This window comes from Phyllostomus hastatus, unplaced genomic scaffold (assembly GCF_019186645.2).
Source record: "Phyllostomus hastatus isolate PE091 unplaced genomic scaffold, TTU_PhHast_1.1 phas_contig_41, whole genome shotgun sequence".
Taxonomy (NCBI): domain Eukaryota; kingdom Metazoa; phylum Chordata; class Mammalia; order Chiroptera; family Phyllostomidae; genus Phyllostomus; species Phyllostomus hastatus.
In genome coordinates, this window is record NW_025333876.1 from 3,850,972 (window position 1) to 3,871,702 (window position 20,731).

Consider the following 20,731-nt stretch of genomic DNA (forward strand, 5'->3'; position numbering starts at 1 on the left):
ATTGGCTGTAAGGTAATTTTGCTGTAAAAAAAGATAAAATCACAACAAATAGAGGGACAATAAAAAAGACAATGAAACATGAAGAAAATGAATAACAAAATTAAGACTTTATTTAAAATATGTATAGATTCATGGTTATATATGTGTGTATATATATATATATATATATTAGCAAAATATGGTCAGCACATTATTATCCTCAATGGCTATTACAACTAATCGCTTAGAGGCAGGTAGACAGAAGACAACATGGTTTTATGCTAACAAAATCAGCATACACTTTTTTTTCAAATGTAAATTTCAGCTAAAATAACTGGATTTCTTAGAGACCTTCACCATCATTAGTTCAAAGGTTTGGATCAATGGAAACCACAAAGATTTTCTGAATTGTGGCCTGGCCTGCCAGAACGGTGATTGTTGGTCTCTAGTGCTCTCCTGTGCAAAGCACGTGTGGTCCAGGCTGATTAATGAGACCTTCCCTCCCTCTGTTTATAAGATGCAAACGAAGTGCTTGTGTAGCCAAGATGAGATGGACTTTACCCAGCTAATAAGACTGTTCCCATCTGGAGGAAAATTGAATCCATTTGCTTAATAAGTCTTACGTGGCCTCGCTTTCTGCCTGACTTGCAAACATCACTGGAATGCCACTTTGCAAATAGTGCAATGGCTCCACACTCCCCGAGAGGAATCAGCTCAATCAGTCTTCCCTTCTGCCTGGCTGTCTCCACATCAAGTCTTCACTCAAGCACATCCTGGAGATCTGTGGCTTTCAGAGCGTGGCTCAGAGGCCCGGCACACACAGCATTGGCTCCATTCGCCTGTCATCCTCCAGCAGGCCGGGCTGCAGGGGGGGCTGCCCAGGGCTCCCTCTCCCTGAGAGCTCCCTCCTTCAGCCCCGACAGCTGCTTTGTAGTGGAAAGAAAGAGTGATCCTGGGAGGGGAAGAAAAAGAGACTTCACATGGATCACGCAGTTGTTTTACCACAAGGAAAACTTGGATATTTGATGAGGACTGTGGATGGAGACTCTAACTTGGCCAGGATGGTGGGAAAGCAGGGTGTAGAAATGAGTGTGTGTGTGTGTTTGTATGCACTCAACTTGCTTCTCCCTTGTTTTTTCCCTCTTTCCCCCTTTTTCTCTCCCTTTCTCCTTATGGCCTTCCTCTTTCTTTCTCCTCTAAATAACACCACATGCAATTCCAAAGTACTGGGGCGGTCCCTGTAGCCTCTAGCCTGCAGCACACCCGTGTCCCTTACTCACCCAAGTCTCTCATTTAGTCTGCCAAAACAGTCTTGTTTGATCCCTTTTAGAATACCAATTTACCAATCTGCTGTCTTCTCTCCAGAACTGATGTCTACCCATGAGCTTGAAAAGAAAGAATTGGAAGAAAATTTTGAAAAGCTGCGGCTGTCCTTACAGGTTAGTATCTCCTTCACTCTGATGCCAAGCTAATGGCAGCACCGTTAGTCCTGTCCACCAACATTTATCTAGTACCTGCTATGTGCTAGACCCCATGTAGAGCACTGGAGTATGGGAGGGAGATGGGACATTCTCCTTGTCCTAAGGCATTTGCTGTCTACTCAGAAAGTTGTGACACAAAGAGTGACAGACACCCACAAAAGGTAATGCATGCTTGCACCAAATGAATAATCCCATCAGTGAGTGCCACAGGAGCTCGGAGAGGTGGCTCCACCCTTGCAGTGGCCAGAGGAGTCACTGAGCTGTGTGTGAGGAAGGGGGAGGACATGGAAGAAGAGCATTCTAGGCTGCGGAGTGGTGTAAGGAGGGTTGTGAAGGGCAGAAGCCATAGGGCGTGCCTGGAAATTATAAAAAGGACTGTAATCACCTGGAGGTGGGGGGATGGAAAGAACCTTCTCTACCTCCCACTGCCAGTCCAGGGAAAACGTGTGTCTCAGATGCCAGGGAGTAGACTGGCTTCCTTCTGACCTCTAATGAGAGAGTGAAGGGTCCCCCAGATCACCAGCACCTCCCTTTTGCCTGGGAAGCTAGGGTGGGGTTGGAGGCCCTGCTCCCATTCCCAGCTATGAACATCCTGATCAAACCAAAGTTATTTTTTAAATATTTGGGACACTCACATCTGGACATTTTGATGGCAATAACAATGAATGCCTACTGATTACCACAACTAATACGAAGCCAGGAATTTTGCTTCTCCAATGGCTCATTTTCCCCGGCAACGTCCATCGCATAGAGGTGGCCCTGCTGAGAACAGAGCCCAGGATTGTGCCGACACCACTGTCACAGCCCCGAGAGCACTATCCAAAGTTTTTCAGTGGGAAATAGCCTGCAGTGAGCCCACCACTGAGCCCATCAATGGGCCTGCAGTATGCAGCCCTCTCATGGTTCATCCTTGGCAAATTTACCCCAAACTGCTTTCCTCATGCACCTGTTACTAGGGAGACCTGAGTCAGAGGTGTCCTGGCCTCGGTTCTTGTCTTGCTCACAAGGGATGAATTCTAGCAAGAGACAGCACATATAGTGGAAATGAGATGTTTATTTATGAAATATATAGAGAAAATAAGGCATGAGTAGGTTGTTAGTAAACCTTCTGGCTTCCTTTATTACCTTTTCCTGCTCATGATCTGATAAGGTCTGACCCAAGACAACCACAGTGTCCTTCCAGGTTAACTCGTAGGCTAGGGTAAGGGGTTGGAATGCTTCTGTGTACTTATCTGGTTGTTGGAGTAGCTTCCCAAGTCTGCCTTAATCTGTTTAAGTTCCACAAGAGAGAAGGGCTTATGTGCTAGCTGAGGCCATGCTCTCCTGCAGTTGGTGGAGAAGGCATATCAATGGAAGGCATGAGGGTTGCTAATTGAATTGGAGGTCCTGGATATGGCAGTAGTGATGAAGATGTTGATGGTGCCTCTTCTAGTTTTTAAATATATTTTCTTGATTATGCTCTTACAGTTGTCCCATTTCCCCCTTTATTCCCCTCTGCCCTTTACCCCTCTCCCACCTGCATTCCTCCCCTTAGTTCATGTCCTTGGGTCATACATATAAGATCTTTGGCTTCTCCATTTCCCACACTATTCTTATCCTTCCCCTGTCTACTTTGTACCTACCATTTATGCTTCTTATTCTCTGTGCCTTTTCCCCCATTGTCCCCCTTCCTCCCCACTGATAACCCTCTGTGTAATCTCCATTTCTGTGATTCCATCCCTGTTCTGGTTGTTTGCTTAATTTGCTTTTGTTTTTGTTTTAGGTTCAGTCATTGATAGTCATGAGTTTATTGTCATTTTATTCTTCATATGTTTCATCATCTTTTTCTTAGATAAGTCCCTTTAATATTTCATATAATAAGGGCTTGGAGATGACGAACTCCTTTAACTTGACCTTATCTGGGAAGCATTTTGTCTACCCTTCTATTCTAAATGATAGCTTTGCTGGATAGAGTAATCTTGGATATAGGTCCTTGCCTTTCATGACCTGGAGTACTTCTTTCCAGCCCCTTCTTGCCTGCAAGATTTCTTTTGAGAAATCAGCTGATAGTCTTATGGGAATTCCTTTGTAGGTAACTGTCTACTTTTCTTTTGCTGCTTTTAAGACTCTCTCCTTATCTTTCATTTTGGGTAATGTAATTATGATGTGCCTTGGTGTGTTCCTCCTTGGGTCCAACTTCTTTGGGACCCTCTGAGCTTCCTGGACTTTTTGGAAGTCTATTTCCTTTGCCAGATTAGGGAAGTTCTCTTTCATTATTTGTTCACATAAGTTTTCAGTTTCTTGCTCTTCCTCTTCTCTTTCTGGCACCCCTATGGTTTGGATGTTGGGACACTTAAAGTTGTCCCGGAGGTTCCTAAGCCTCTTCTTGTTTTTTGAATTCTTGTTTCTTCATTCTGTTCTGGTTGAATGTTTATTTCTTCCTTCTGGTCCAAACTGTTGATCTGAGTCCTGGTTTCCTTCCCTTTACTGTTGGTTCCCTGTACATTTTCCTTTATTTTGCTTTTCATAGCCTTCACTTTTTCCTCTATTTTGCGACCATTTTTGTGAGCATCCTGATTACCAGTGTTTTGAACTGTGTATCTGATAGGCTGGCTATCTCTTAGTTGCTTAATTATATTTTTTCTGGAGCTTTGATCTGTTCTTTCATTTGGGTCATATTTTTTTAATCTTGGTGTACTTGTTACGTAGTAAGGGGTTGAGGCTTAGGTATTAGTTAGGGTGGGGCAACCCACATCACTGTGCTGTGGCACTGTATGTGGGGGAGGGGTCTGAGAGGGAAAAAATCTGCTTGCTGAGCTCTCGGCTGGCTTTCAGTAACTTCTGCTATCCACAAGTAAATTGGGCCCTTCTGGTGCTGATTACTGGGTGGGTGGGTTTGCGTATGTTCTAGGACCCTGTGGGTCTCTCCAATGAACTCTCTTGTAAGGCTGGGAGTTTCTCCCACTGCCTCAACACCCACAGGTTTTTTCAGTGAGACGTTTTGAGGCTTTATTTCCATGCACTGGAACCCTGGTTGAGAGGTCTGTCTCACTCCCCAGTTGTTCCTCCCAGTTTATCTGCACACAAATGTGGGACTACCCAGTCTGCAAATCACCACCTTGCCTGCCCTGCTCCTCCAGCTGCTGCCTTGCCACGAGTCCTCTCTGCACAGCTGTCTGTCTCTGCCCCTCCTATCTGTCTGGATGAATGTTCCTTCTTTCTTTAACTCCTTGGTTGTTGGACTTCCATACAGTTTGATTTTCTGGAAGTTCTTATTTTTTTTTAATTCATTGTTGTCCTTCTTTTGTTTGTTTGAGGAGGCACAGTGTGTCTACATGGGCCTCCATCTAGGCCAGAAGTTCTCAATGGCATCTCTTCTAAAGGGACTTTTCCCAAAGATAGGGGTGTGGACAAAGAGGTGCCCACACAATGGCCACTAGATGGCACTGTGGAAGCAATTAGCCTACATTTGTAGCACAGGCCCCCTCTGCCCCTCAAATGGAAGAATCCCTCCATGTAGGGGATTTCTGGCACCTGCCTAGGCAATTACAAAAGAGATCAAGCTGGGATATGGTATTGTAATTTAAGCTTCCATGTAGTGCCTGGGATTTCCCATCAGCTAACTGATATTGAGGCCAAACAGTATTGCAAAAAAGCACTAGTCTTCTTTAGAGTTTGAGGGTCAAACTGGGACCAGTTGGAAAGGATGCAGCCCAGTGGGGTCCCACCTGGGATGGACTGCTGACTTCCCATCTGGATAGAAGAAACACCAGGAGGTTAGATAGCTCAGTGTCCTGGGGTCATAACTTGAAGGCTCAGCATCCTTGGACCCGAGACCCTGAGTATCCAGAATAGACATCTCCATTATGGACGGATCCTTCCAGGGGATGATGGTGTTTGTCCTTATCTCCCTTCAGCCAGTAAAGCCAGTGAGATGGAGCTACCAATTGGTGGGATCTTGGAAAAGTGTGAAGGAGCCCTCCCCTCCTTTTGAGGGGAACAATTATATGAGATTTTAAAGGCGTCTCCTCTCAGATACTGTGTTTCTAGAATAACTAGCCTTATGATGCTTGGAATTTTATAACAAATCTTCAGATTGAGCTCTAGACCGTCCTTCAGGATACAGGAGCTAAGCCACACGGTTGTCACCTGGCTTTGCCTCTCAAGGGGGTACTGGCAGGAATGGACTCTTGATTCACCATTCAGAAAAGGGAAAAGCGTGAGATATGGGCAGTGGCAAGACTGTCCCGCCCCCCTTCTGCGTTTCTGGGGGCTGGGAGACCCTGAAATGGCGCAGGGCTTAAAGCTACCAGCTGGCAAGTGATCCTTTTGTTTCCATCCGTGGGGGTGGCTTTCTACTCTTCCTCTGCCCTGTCTCAATTGTTAAAAACACTGCAAGTTATTTCTACCTGTTGCTCAGTAGGGCCTGAGGTTCTAAGGCTAGCTTTTGTAACTTTCTCTTGATGTCTGGGGTCGTCTGCTAGATAAAACATTTCCCCAGAAGTGCTCAGCTCTGGGCAGACTTAGGGTTGATGTTTGCGGCCTTTTGTAAAAGCTTCAGTTAATACAAAGGGCATTTGTTCCTTCTTGTCCCTGTCGGTCCCAATTTGACAGATCCGGTTGGGGTCCTGACCTGGGGTTGCATTTCCCCCTGGCTGTGATGCACTGTTGAGCTGCTGGCCAGCTGGTTTATCAGCGTCAGCCCAGGCAGACCCTCTCTGGGCTGCTTTTCATCACAGTGCAGCAGGGGGAGAGAACGATCTGTGATTCCTCCAGGTTAGGCTGCGAGTCAGTGATTACAATTGACAAAGAAATTGCTTTTTGTAACAGAATTTTGAGTTAATTAATTTGTGTTCCACTGTTTAATGGTACCTGGGGTTTCTGTTGGGAAATAACAATTGGTTTTGGAAAATCAAAGGAAGATTTTGGCTTTTTCATTCGTCATTAAAATTATCTTTACTATTTATTTATGTTCCTTTTCTTTTCTTTTTTATTTCTAGTTTTCCTCATTTCTACTTCTCATCTTGAGTTTACTACTCCAATGTCATTTCTTCCTGTATGTCTTGTTTCCTTTTTTCTACTTCTTCAGTTCCTTCTCTTTTTTCTCCTTCCCTTTACCCAATACTTTTTCAACTCACATAGACCCGTTTTGACTCACACAGACCTTCTGTTATGGGTGCAATCCTTCCGCAGCTTACACAAACCCTCTGATACCTTCATAGTCCCGTGTAACTTATCTAGAAAGTACTAACCCAGTTTTAGTCCTATATATTACCTTTTATTGCTAAAACTATATGTTCTTTCCCAACTTGATTAGAATTTTTTAATTTTTAGTGAAAATCAAGAGTAAGTAAGTAGCATTCTTTAGATTAATACATTTATGACTACATTTTATAACTTTTGGAAACAGTTCTTATCCCCATTGGCAGATACACACAGTGCTCAAAAGTGAGCTGTTTTATTGTCTAGTGACCTTGGCAACTGCAAGGAGCTGGAGAAGAAGAGCAGGGTGGGGTGACCTCCAGCCATTTCAGTTCTAGAAGTACCAGTTTTTCTCTTTTATATTGAGGGAGGGGCAACCATTGCTTCTGGGGACAGCGAAACGAAGGAAAGACGAAGGGTGGAGGAGGTAAGGGGGTGGCGGTCTAGGCGGCTGCCTGGGCTCCTTAGAAAAGTTATGGGAGAGGAGAGAGCCAAGACGGGGCTGCCCTGGTTCCCCTGGAAATCAGAGGAAAGGGGGGCCCTGGAGACAGGATCATGCGGTGAGGCCAGGTCCAGCTTCCGCTGCCCACTGCTTCCCTCGCTGCAAGTCTCCTAGGACTGTTAGCATTTAGGAAGAGATAAAAGGTTTATGCCCAGGAAGGGGCACAGCTGTTTTTCAAGAATTGGGAGAGAGTAAGACATTCCCCTGGCAGACACAACACTGTGCCTTGGGGGAGAGATGGAGTGGGCTTACAACAGGTCTATTCAAACTTATTTGTTCCCTGGCTGTGGTTTAGAGGCAGGAAAGACCAGGGACTTGTGTAGTCAGTACATTATAGTGATGGGGGATCCCTCTGAGGCCCCTTTATGTCTTAGGGATTAACCCCAGACAGCTCCGTGAGACCCCACTCTCATAAGGACGGCCGAGACCTCGGAGCAGCAGGAGGATGTGCCTCTTCAGTCTCCAGAGCCCGGGAGAACCCCAGCAGTCGTGTCAGGTCTTATCCTTGTTTCTGGCTCCCAGCACAAGCCCAGCATGTCTGAACGCCCCTCCTCCACAGTGCTGTTGTGCCTCCTTTAGCCCTGAAGGTGGAACCGGATATAAAACATTGTGAGTAAGACTGTCCATGCTCACTGCATTCCCGGTGACTGGAGGCAGAGGGTGGAATCCAAGTCACAGCACCACAGATGTTGCAAGAGGGCCCAAGTCAAGGACTCCCTGCCTCAGTTCTTGTCTTGCTCACAAGAGATGAATTCAAGCAAGTGACAACATGTATAGTGAACATAAATAACAAGTTTTATTTATGAAATATACAAGGAAAATAAGATATTAGTAAATTTGTTAGTAATTTTGTTAGTAAGTTTGTTTTATACACTAGAGCACCTGGCTACAAGTGGACACTCAGCTAATCTGGGTGCCCCGACTATTGGGGTTCAGGGTTACACACCTTAGTTAGCTTCTAGGTTCTCTTTCCTTCTCCCCCTTCTAACCCTTGGGGATAATGTACAGCTACAAAGGCTTTCTTTCTCAGCTAGTAAAGGCTCTTTTGTCTTAGTTAATGAAATTGCTACAGAAGCCAGTGAAATTGCTACAGAGGCTCCCTTTCCCGGTACACAGAGTTTCAAGGACTCCCTTCATCCTGTCCTGTCCTTGCTTGTGGGACTCAAAACGCTTGACGATCTTATCAGACCAGGCTCAGGGCTGCTGAGTCAATGGGTGAGACCTGCCTCGCTCCTCCCCATGCCTTAGTTTACTGCCTGTCCTCCCCTACGCACCGCTTCTCATACTGTGGGAGGTGCCATCCTGGAGGAGCGCACGCCAGGGAAGTGAAGGCCAGACTGTGATGCCACAGAAACCCCATCCAGCCCCAAGCCACAAAGAAGCAAGAGTTTTGTTTCATCCGTGAGGGAATCTTCATTCTGCCCCGGTCACCTCACGGTCGTGCACTGCACATACTTTAGCTGTGACACCCCATGGGCAGGATCCATTTGGGCTGGAGGTTATTTGGTGCAAGGAGGGTGGAGTTGCTCAAGCCAAGTTCCTTGAGCAACTAGCAGCTAGAGAAACAGGCTGGCTGGTAAGAGATTTGAGTTCTTGGGTTTGAATCCCCAGGCCTCCCCCTCTAACTAGCTGTGAAACCTTGGACAATACATAAGCTCTGCAGCCCTTGGTTTACTGGTCTGTGAAATGGTGGTGACAACAGTACTTTCCTCAACTAAAGACAGTAACATGGGTGCAGTGTGCAGCACTAGGTTGGCTCATGGAAAATGCTAGTAAGTAGCAGCCACTGCTACTCTAGTAGTTACATATATTAGTATTTGTTATATTTATTTTTTATCATCACCACTGTTATTATCATGCAATTAGTTAGCTCCTAAGTGGCCAGCACTGGGCCAGGTCACCAGCTGGGTCTTCGTACCTCTCACTTGACACATAGGAGCCAACCCAGGCTGGAGAACCCTCCGCGCTGCCTGGCTGCTGCGTGCTCATGTGCACCTGTAAGTCGGTTTTGAGTCATGGTGAGTAAGACGGAGAAGCCACAGTTTGATATCTGAGATCCATCCTAGGTGGTAGTTGCCTGACGAGTTCTCTGCTTTTCTGTTTTTTAATGGAAGAGAAGGGGCTTGAAAGAAATGCTTCCTTTGACAGTGCCCACAAAGGTGGCGTAGGAGCTCTATGGTGAAGTGGGCATTCTGACAGTCTCGTTCCAGAGGGCCGCTGCCCGGGCGGATGCACGCAGTGCTCCGCCAGGGCCGCCCGTGCTCCGCCCTGCGTTTGCCAGGGCCTGTGGCGCAAACTCCCACTGACAGCTCCATTGCCTGGACACACCAGCTTTGCATTTAATGGCACTGGGTGGGTGGGTGGGTGAATGGGGGGTCGGGGGGTGTTTGTTTCTTAAAAAATGAAATGGAAATAACTTGGAACAAGCACACAAAAAAGAGGATGAGCATTGGCCAGTGTGGTTCAGTGGGTTGGGCATCATCATCCTGGGGACCAAAAGGTCGCCCATTTGATTCCCAGTCGGGCACAAGCCTGGGTAGCAGGCCAGGTCTCCAGTAGGGGGCGCGTGAGAGGCAGCCAATCAATGTTTCTCTCACACATCAATGTTTCTCTCTCTCTCTCCTTCTCCCTCCCTTCCCCTCTTTCTAACATAAATAAATTTAAAAAATTTTTTAGAAAAGATGAGAAATCTGCCAAAGGTTCATCTATTGCAATGAAGAAAGCAGTCTAGCCAAGCACTTCAAAATTACAGTGTGGTTATATAGAATTACATAATTTACAGTACCTAGCTCCTCATACTGGGGGTGAGTCCATTTCTCTTGTGAGAAAAGTTTATTGAAAGACCCTAGTTCTAATGTTACATAAACTGGGCAGAGAACTTCCACAATCAGCCATTTCTGGAGTGGCCAGGGAGGGGTGAGCCAGGGGAGTGGTGTGGTGTCCCCTCAGACGCACCCTCCTTCAGCCTGCACACAGGGGGCTGCCCTGAGGCTGGTGTGTGCTGGGGCCAGGGGCATGGTCTAAACAGGAGGTCTAAACAGAGGGAACGGTGGTCCAAAAAGGGAGAACAGACTCGACTCACCTCAGGGACATGCACGCAGCCCTGAAGCCCAGGGAGGCCGAGTGGAGGCTAAAGGTGACCCTGGAGTGAGAGGAAGCTGGCCAGTGAAGCCAGGGAGAGCTGGGATGTGAGAGGGGGTGGGGGCAGTGAGAACCAAGGCTGGGAGACAGGCACAGTTGAGGTGGGAGGTCCAACCCACGGTGGGGAGTACGTGCCTCATTTTGATGCCGGTAGCGTTTTACACAGGGGCCGTCTCGTGCTCCCCAGGCTACAGCGTCTGCAGTGGACCGAGCTGGACTCCTTGTGTCATTACTTGCAGGACCAGGTGGACACACTGACCTTCCAGAGCCAGTCTCTGCGGGACCGAGCCAGACGCTTTGAGGAGGCCTTGAGGAAGAACACTGAAGAGCAGCTGGAGGTAGCCGATCTCCCAGGCCCCCGGCACCCGTGGGGCTTCGCCAGAGGTCTCCGGAGCCGCGTCCCAGGAGCCACACGGCTTCCTCTGCAGTCTCCCCAGTGACCGGGCCTCTGTACATTATAGTCCACTACCGAAGCAACAGTTGGTCGGGGCCTCCTGGGAGGTCAAACATGTTCTTGTCAGCAATCTTCTGACACAGGACAGCTGTGGGTTTCTCCACACAAATGTGGTTCCTGCCACAAGGCACACTGCTCCCCAGCCACCATCCCTGAGCTGCCATGGCAAGCGTGGCCTGGGCCTCGCGTCCTGGCCAGGACCACCCGTCTTCTCCCAGCTCTTCCGTGAGGCTGGCACCGGAGGCTCCGCTGAAGCCCGAGTTAGTAGGTTGAGGGTTTTTCCCCAGAAGTTGACAAAGTTCCTTCCTTCTTCTGTAGGGTTGCCATATAAAACACATCCTACTAGTTAAATCTGAATTACAGATAAGTGACTTCTTTCAGTACAGGTATGTCCCTTTCTACACTTATACCCAAAAAAAGTTATTTATCTGAAATTCAAACAATGTAATTTATGTGTGTGTGTGTGTGTGTGTGCACGTGTGTATACATATATATTTACATCTGGCAACATCACTCTAACGTATCTTTTCCTGAAATGCCTTTTCTGCTTTTTAAACCACTTTTTCCATTTCCTGTACTGGGGTGGGGGCTCTCTATGGGCACAGGTGGGACCTGGAAATCCCCACCTGCCTGCTGAGAAAAGAGGTCTTTGTGACCATTAAAAGCCAACATTGAGTTTACTTCTTTTATTCCACAAGTCCCTTCTGGGGATGGGCTGGTGGTATCCAGCCATTCCAGCATCCAGACTCTTCAGGGGTGATGACTTTCTCTCTTCTTTTCCCCAGGGAGCTAGACTTTTAGTGGCATTCACAGTGGGGAACTAGTGGGCATCTTACCAGGGAAGATATGTGAGCTAATGTTCTCTCTCCCTCTCTCCCTCTCTCTCTCTCTCTCCACCGCCCTCCCCCCAACCCCTGCTCTTGTGCTCTGGTGCCTATTGCGCAGCTTGTTAAGGAAAACTAGCTTTAGGGAAACCCATGGCCTTGGTGAACACTGGCCTTTGCCAAGACCCTGTGACTAGCTTGCTGCTCTGTGCCCCTGTAGGTAGCACTGGCTCCCTATCAACACTTGGAAGAAGACATGAAGAGTCTGAAGCAGGTCTTAGAGATGAAGAATCAGCAAATACACCAGCAGGAAAAGAAAATCATTGAGCTGGAAAAGCTGGTGAGTTGTCTCTTTCCTAAAGAGACCCCAGTAACCTCACTGTCATCACTGATGTCAACATGGACACCTTTCAGGACGTGGGCCCTTAACCTGAGTCAAAAATCACCATTGAGTCTCAAGGCCTTTCTTAGGAAGCCAGGAGTTCCGATGAGGAATCTCAGAGGTGGCCCCATTCTGTACAACTCTGTAGTCCTGTGGATTGCCTGCTTCCTTCCCTGCCCCCTCGCTGTGAAGTGCTGTTCCCTCACCCCTCCCTGGGGGCCATGTGGTGAGCCAGCACAGATGCGCCTCACTGCCGTGTGCCAGATACCACACACAGGGCTTTTCCCTGCATCTGTTCTGTAACGCTGACAGCAGTGCTGTGGAGGAGGTGCTGTCGGGGACCCCCTTTCACAGGCTGGAGATGGAGGCGTAGAGATGGGGCATCTCATCCAGAGCCGGTCAGTGTCCAAGCCCAGGCGGGAGCCCTGGCCAGCACTCTCTCGACACTGTGCCTCACCCGGCTCCTACAGAACTAGCAAAGGGCGCCCCTTTGGAGGAACAGCACACACCAGATTTCACTCCCCTATGTGCAGGCACAGGGCCACGCCAGGGCTGGAGCTGCAGAGAGTTGTCCAAAGTTGGTAGCAGAGAAGCCTGCTTCCAAGGCGACACCATCCCAACGTGGAACTTGGCCCAAGGCTCTCAGACAGATCATGGTTTTTTTTCCTTTCTTTATTGTTATATGTGAAACAAACTGTTAATACTGTAAAAGGAAAATGTGTACATTATAGGAAATGATAAGATACACAAGAATAAGAAAATATATTTCTATCACTGTTAACAGTTTCCAGAGCTTTCTCTATGTACGTGTGTGTGCCCCAGGCACCCCAGCACACTTACAAGTGTGTTGTGTTCCGTTTCCTTTCAGTCGGAAACTCTTTAATGTACCGTCTCAGTAAGTTTTTTACTCCTCGCCCTAGGATATGTTTATTGATTTTTAGAGAGAGGGCAACAGAGAAAGAGAGAGACAGAGAGAGAGAGAGACATTGATGTGAGAGAGAAACATCAACTGATTGCTCCCCGTGTGCACCATCTCAGTAACTGATCATCTGGTCTGACTTGTAAAGTTCTCCATTTGTCTCCAAAATGTCCTTGAAGCCAGTTTATGCAAACCGGGGGCTGACGGAGGACTCTGTGTTGCACTTAGTGGTCATGCCCCTTTCTACGGACAGCTCTTGCTGCTCTGCTGCTTATCGGGTAGGAGGGCAGGCCTGGCTGTGTGTCTGTCTCCACATCCTGGCTCACGGTGGCCGCCTGGCAGGGTTCAGCAGCCCAGAGCTTCCCCAAAAGACCCCACCTAAGACCAGCGGAGGGCTCCAGGGCAAAGCCCTGCCCTCCCTGCCCGGCCTGTAGTCAGGCCACCACGGGGACAGGACCCTCCTCCTCCTCTACGTGGGGCACCACATCCAGTCATGTGATCACCCCCAAGCCTTGGGGTTGACTCGGCTGCTTTTAGCCACACTCCAGGCGTTTTGGAGGCATGCGTGACTTATTCCAGAAACCATTTCTGAAACAAACAAACAAACAAACAAACAAATGCCTATTTAATCACTTCCCACCTCCTGGGAGCAAAGAGGAGGGCTGGGGTACAAGTGCCTTGCTGCAGAGCAGACAGAGGCTGGGCCTTTGGCTGTGACTCCTAACCCTTATTCTTGGAGAGGTGACAGTTTTCTTTCAAGATTAACTACACTAATAGTGAACTTGTTACATTCTTTTCAAACAGTAATTTATTTTTAAATTCATCTTAGAGTGGAGCTGCACTTCAGCCAGATCTCAGGCCTTATGGGACCCTCTGACAGAGAGAACAGCATGAATTATAGGCTTGGATGATGTGATTTTCTGATAATGTGCCGAGCTGGCCTTGTGCTCTGTGCTCCTGGCTGCCCGGAGGGAGCATCAGAAGGAAAAATGTGTCCACATTATATTTCCACCTCTCCACTAATTTAGAATGTCATAGGCTGCATGCATGCCCAGCCAGGGAGGGTGATACAGCACAGATGACCCTTTGGGAAGGACCAGGGGACCCACTGGCCAAACTAGGTCTTGATGCTGATCACAGCTTATCGCCAACCATGGCAAGGGCCTGGGACACTCATTATAAAAAAGATATTCTACATAGGGTTCCAGTATATACAAAGACACATGTGCATAATATATGTGAAATAAAACTGTTTATCTAAAATATGTATAACAATACTTACTTTTACTATATACAGTGTATTCTGGTATTCTCTCTTCTGCTTTATTTTGTTTTTTAAAAATGCTGGCCACATCCCTCTAACCCGGTTTTACAGCCTGCCAATGCACTGCACACTGTAGTTTGCAAAACTACACTCTTTTCAATAATCCTCCAAAGGCACTGGTCTCCTTCCTGTCAGATAGCCCTGCTGAGGACCTCTTAACACTGCGCCCTTTACAGGCAGAAAAGAACATTCTCCTGGAGGAGAAGATCCAAGTACTCCAGCAGCAGAATGAAGATCTCAAAGCAAGGATTGACCAGAATACCGTGGTCACGAGGTAGGTGGACTGGGGTGTCCAAATGGACAAATCACGTGTCACCTACAAAGTGGTTTTGCTCTTGAGCCCGAGGACTCTGTATCTGTCCCAACATCCAGTTCACCTCACTCCTCTGAGCTGTGAGGCCTCCCAGACAGTCCAAAAGCAGGTGACAGGAGCCCCCGGCACAGCTGGCTGCTGAATGGCCTTATGTTTTGGAGAATGTTTTGGAAAGGGCTGTTAGCTGGGTGCTCCCAGGCCAAAGGGAACCACCCTGTGAGCCACCCCTGCGAGCCACCCCTGCACTCCACTAGCTCAGCAGTTCAGCCCCGTGTCTTCCTGGGGCACTGAGCTGTCGTCCTGGGCCAGCCTGGCCAGAGCAGTGAGGGGCTAGCCCTAACCAGAGGACAGCAGGGATGCAACATGTCAGAGAGAAGCCGTGTACCCAAATGCAGCTCTTCCTGAGTGACATTGTTTCCATCTTGGTTGCCTGTTCTGAGGTCCTCCAACTTCCAAGGCAGGATGTGGGGATACCTCCTCTGCTTTCAGTGGGCAGTGAAACAGGGTTTGGGGCTTCAGCAGCCAGCTGGAGGTTACGCATGTCCATGGGGGCCAAGCTGACTCTAGGACACCCGTGCCAGGTGGCAGGCCGGATCCTGGAATTCAAAGAAGCAATCTCTGGCTCCTGTCTCCTAGAGCTGACAGTCTCCATGCATGTGCCATGTTACTGTTACCACCACTATGCCCAAGCTTCCCCGGGCGGCCCTCCTGCACCAGCTGCCTCTCCCCACCTTCCCTCTTCACCCCTAGCTTTTGCCTCTAGCCTCCCTCTTTGCCTCTAGCTTTTCCTCTGTCTGTGGACAGCTGGCACCTCCCTGAAGGGGACAGAGGGCTGCGAGCAGATCCGGTGTTGGCAGGGAGGCTCTGGGAATGGATGTGTTGGCATCCTTGGCCTGGCAAATCTGGCATGAAGGCTGCTTGATGGTGTCTTCTTCCCCCCATGCAGACAGCTGTCGGAGGAAAACGCTAATCTCCAGGAGTATGTGGAGAAAGAGACCCAGGAAAAGAAGAGGTTGAGCCGGACCAATGAAGAGCTGCTCTGGAAGCTCCAAACTGGGGACCCAACCAGCCCAGTTAAGCTCTCCCCCACATCCCCTGTTTACCGCAGCTCCTCCTCCGGGCCCTCCTCACCTGCCAGAGTCAGCACGACGCCCAGATGATGCCACCACACAGCCCTCCAGAGCTGCGCCTCCTCCTGCACCCTGTGCTTCCACCTGAAGGGAGCCTTGACCGGCGCCTCCCACCGCGAGTCCTGCGCGCATGCTCAGTAGCTGCAGAGCAGCACCCTCGGAGTCCTCCGACCCTGGTGTGAGACTGTCCTGGTACTGACACTTAGGAAGGTGTTGACCGTAGTTAGAGCCAAAAGAAAGAAATGCCCACTGCTCCTGAATGATGAATTTCACTGCAGAATTCCAGGTTAGTGACAAATAGCTCGGTTTGAAATCTACGCTGCATAATCATTGTGCACTGCACCATTGTGTGTGGATCTCTAGACGTACGTATTTGCACATGCAATGGTTCTGAATTTCATTTTTTATAACATGAGATGCTGACATATTTTGGTGAAGGTCAGCAGTTTTCTAACTTGTGCCTAAGAATAATTGGGAAATGAAAATGCATTTCTATCTAGCTTTCCAAGAATATTTCTACCCAAAATAGAAAAAGGAAAAAAAAAAAAAGATACAGAGAAGCGCCTTTCAACCTGCCACCAAGTGGTACTGTATTTAACACAAACACCAGCGACTTGTGAACGGTAGCTGCCTTTGGAACGATCACAATCAGCTTCTCGGTCAGCATGCTGTGAAGTCACCATTATTCCATTCGCAGGTTTTAATCGCTAATGCTCCTGTCATGAGTGGGGAAGGGAAAGAGCAGTGGGGAACCCTGTGGGGTTTAGCAGCTTTTCAGACGTCACTCATGACAGTGTATCATCTACAGTCTCGTAAACACAAGTTTTGCTTTTTCCCAAATGGCATCTTGGAATCTGTCATTCAGCTGTTGCACCCTTGGGAAAATATGGAAGAGTGTGCCCTTCTGGACTGAGGGTGAGGATGGCCTTGCAGTTGACAGAGACCATTTGCCCTCTGGTCTCAAGAAAGACTGATGGGGTGTGTACTTTGACCAATCACGGAGTAGGGAAGCTCTGGCCTTCTATGTGATTTGCTCCCATCTGATGCTGCAAAGGGTCCCCCACCGCTGTGACCTTCAGGGCCCCATTTCATAGCAACCTCCCCTCCAGTTCAGTCCAACAGCTCAGGCCCATCACTGTACCTGGAGATGGCTCAGGGGTTCTAGCAGGGGCTTCCAGAAAACTAGTTCTTCCATCATGGGGGACCAGTTCCACACTGTGCTAGACCATCCTGTGACCTCCCAGGAACCCAGGGGTATTTTCTGCAGGATCATCGAGCAGTGCCACAGCCGACAGTGGTCCGATCTTAGACCAGGAGGCTCTTCCATACGGAGGAGCCCGTCGAAGCAGCCAGCCAGTGGGCACTGGCTACTGGACTGGCATCTGTCTCTGAAATGATAGAATTAGAATGTGAAAGGCATTCCTGTAGTGCTGTGGAAGGTTAGGAGCATGACACCCAAAAGAGAAGTAGTTTTAACAGTTGATATGGTGATGATAATGACGCCTTTGTTTCTTGTTTGTGACAGAGACCCTGTGCTTTCCTCCCTAAGGCCCCTGGAAATGGTCCTGAGCACAGGGCTATCTTTGAACATGACCAAGGCAAGTAGCCCCATGCAGGGACACCCATGGTGGAGAAGAGACGGTCCATGGAAGGAAAGGGTTGGCTTGCCGAGGGTCCTGCCTGCTTGGCTGGCATGAAGACAGACCTGGTCTGTGTTCCCTGCCTGAGCCAAGGTTGGGCTTTGTGGCCTCAGGTCCACCTCGTTTCTAGGAAACCTCCAAGGGTCTTTTCCCATCCCAGGGACATGCACAGTAGGTAGCCATTGAAAAAACATTTCTCTTTACCTTTTGTGCTCTGCATGATGCTGTGATATTGAGTTGGGCAGTCTGTTAGATTAGATCATGCCACACTGACAAAGTACACAGTTATGTCTTCTGTTAGTGGCACCACCTGCAAACACAGGTTCCATGGTAGCTCAGCTCTTCACCTTAGGAACTGCGCCCATAAGGGCATCTGCTAAATGCAGTTACACAGCAATACAGAATTCAGTGTTTTGTTAGGATGTGCTACAGTGTGTTAGCCTAATGTGGTCACAGGTGTAGTGATGTTGGCACTAAGCAATCCCTCGCCAGGTGGACTGGAACTCTGCCGTGACCGGCTCTCACCTTGGGCACTTGCACTTATTCCTCCATTGCCATGGATCCATCCCTTCATCATGGACACCCACCATGTCTGGCTCTTATCCTGGACCACGAGGGGTGGTGGCTGAGGTGCCCCTCTTGCCACTCCACCCGCGCGCCATTAGGACGTGGACCTCTCTCAACGTGGAAGTCCTGTCATCCACCTCCCAGGCTGGAGCTGTTTCCACATACGGATGCTGCAGCCCCCCACCTGCCTCAGACAAACCCACCGAACCTCACCAACCTCTTCTTGGCATTTGAGAGTTGAGTCGGTGCTCTTCCCACCCCCCAGTGCCCACAGCTGGGGCAGGGTTCCGGCTGGGTGTCAGAGTGGGAGAAGGGCTGGTCAGCTGGCACACTGAGTATGACTGTTTGAACGGGGTCACACATTTCTTACCGGCCCCAGCACTTCCTGTGTTGCATCTTTGTGTTGAAGCATATTAAAATTAATTTGAAGGAGCTCCTGTGACATGCATTTCATGTAACGTAGCCTGGCCAGTTCAGGCTTCAGAAAATTTAGGCTGGGACCCGAGGCAGGGCAGCTAGGAAGGCGTTTGGCAGGCTGGGTTTATTTTCTGTGTCTGCCAGGGCCAGCCGTGAGCCTCCAGACCCCCCGATTCCACAGACCCAAGGTCTCTACACCCTGTTTGCAGCCGGGGTCCTCAGCAGTCCAGCTCTAACTTTGGGGAGCTAGTGACTGCTCTGCCCAGGTGTCTTCAGTAGGCTGGGTGGGCTGGAGTCCGTGGGGAAAAGGGCACATAAGATTGAGAACAAGCACTTCACCCTCAAATTCAAATTCAGACCTCAATGGGGGTCTGTTTCTATCCCCAGTGAAAGCTTGATCTGTCCTAAGTCCCATCAGTTGATGCCCGATGGCTGCAGAGCTCTCTCACGAGAGGCAGGGGAGGTGCCCTGGTGTGGTGGCCTCGGTCACAGCAGTTCCTTACCCCATGCACAGACAACCTGGTGGGTTTTCTCACACCAACAGGACAGCACAGGACCCTGGACAGCTCTGTGGCTCTTCCTACAACACTCCCGAGCAGCCAGCCCACTTGCTCAACCTGAAAGCACGTGCTCCCCCATCCTGGCCTCCAGTTGGGTTGCAGCCAGTTTGGTCAGCCTGCCCATGCTTAGGGCCACAAGGGAGATCCCCAGCTGTCCAGTCCCCTGTGGTGGTTTGCAGGGCTTACAGGAGTGGCAGCAACATTAGGGACACTGCAGCCAGTCTGTTCTCCTGAACAACTGCTGAACAAATCACCTCAAGTCATTTCCAGGCCTGCGAGGACCACAGGATCCCTACCAATGGCACCTACCTATTTATTAATGATTCATTTGACAACCTGTCCCAGCCTGTTAGTGTTTCGGGGGTGTCTTGTGACCTCCACTTTTATAGTAATCATCATCCATTTCCCTTCACACGTGAGTTCTCACCTTCACTGCACAGAGGAACAGACAGGAGACTCAGCCACTGGCATGTGCCGGAAGCAACATTAGAGCTGCTTCCTCCTCTCTGCAGAGAGCTGTCTGCTCCCACAGCTGATCTGCAGCAGGTGGAGGAAATTTCTGAAGTCAACCAACCCATCACCTCCTCTGTGAACCATCACCTCCAAGAAACCTTGCACGGCCCGCTCTCCCTGCGTGGGGGACGTGGTCATCTCGGCAGGAAGGAGTGATGCTTCAGCAGGTAGAAGCCCAGAAGTGGGTACAGGCATACCTCAGAGATGTTGTGGGTTCATTTCTAGACTACAATTAAGCAGATATTGCAGTAAAGCAAGTTCTGATCTTTTAACTGATGGAGGGTCTTCTTGCCTTCGATTTGTAAAAAATGCAGTATCTGTGAGACACAATGAATCAAAGCACATGGTGTGCCTGCACTTCTCACCTGTTTGCACGGCTGGTGCTGCCTCAGAGCACAGGCATCAAGCCAGATCTCCGGGGCTGCACCCTATTAGCGAGAGTCAGGGTTCTGCCCACTAGAAACGTTGGGTCAAATGCTTAAATACACACACAAAAAAACACCCCCCAAGGCCAGTATGCTGTCTTGATTGTTCAGACAAAGGGAACTAAATCATTTAAGTATGCTTATCTTAAACCTCTTTTTTAAAAGTTAAATTAATTGGGGTGGCATTGGTTTGCAAAAACATACAGGTTTCAAGTGTACAACTCAATAAAACATCATTTGCACATTGCATTGGAAGCCCATCACCCCAAGTAAACTCTCTTTCTGTTCCTGTTCCCCCCACCTCTGTCCCCCTTCACCTACCCCGACCCCTTTTCCCTCTGGCTATCACCACACTGTTGTCTGTGCCTTTTGTGTTATGGAGGTCTGTTCAGAAAGTATCCATCCACATGCCTATGAAAAATAGAGACATTTACTGAAGAAGATATAAGATTCAAGAAACATTGTACACAGGACATCATTGTGTACTGCCTCAGTCCCTTTCAAAGTAGGCACTTTGGGACCTCACACTGTTCTCCCTCCCAATTGCCATTATCTGCCCCATTGTATTTTCCTGAATCTCATCGATGGTGTGAAATCTCTTCCCTTTCAAATGTGATTTTAGTTTTGGGAAAAGCCACAAGTCATGGGATGCGGGGCTGAGTCACTTAGGTGACTTGATGTTTTGCCAAAAGACTCTGCACAAGACATGATGCATGAGTGGGTGCATTGTTGTGGTGAAGCTGCCAATCACCAGTTGTCCATTGCTGCAGCCTTCTGAATCATCCGAATAGTTTCCTCAGAGGAATATTCAAGCTTAATACAAAATTGGATGTAGATTTGTTGCTCTACTCGCTCAGTCATTTTGAATGTGATGGCCACACAGTACACATGGTCACACAATGGCATCTACCGCCCCCACTGACTAGTACAGTGAAGTCAACATTGTTCACACGTGCACATTCCAGTCCACTCTCCTGGG

General features: G+C 48.8%; 1 protein-coding gene across 4 annotated transcripts in view; it reads left to right on the forward strand.

Moving 5' to 3' along the window:
* The window catches only part of MTUS2 (microtubule associated scaffold protein 2), a 590,055-nt gene extending 571,786 nt beyond the window's left edge, over positions 1 to 18,269 (forward strand). For all 4 annotated transcript variants that reach the window (XM_045844783.1, XM_045844782.1, XM_045844787.1 and 1 more), the window contains 5 exons: positions 1,345 to 1,418; positions 10,524 to 10,622; positions 11,783 to 11,902; positions 14,364 to 14,461; positions 15,447 to 18,269. In XM_045844783.1, the coding sequence (XP_045700739.1) occupies positions 1,345 to 1,418; positions 10,524 to 10,622; positions 11,783 to 11,902; positions 14,364 to 14,461; positions 15,447 to 15,660 (605 nt within the window). In that variant the 3' untranslated portion in view covers positions 15,661 to 18,269. The remainder of the gene's footprint in view (positions 1 to 1,344; positions 1,419 to 10,523; positions 10,623 to 11,782; positions 11,903 to 14,363; positions 14,462 to 15,446) is intronic.
* Positions 18,270 to 20,731: the final 2,462 nt, after the last annotated feature.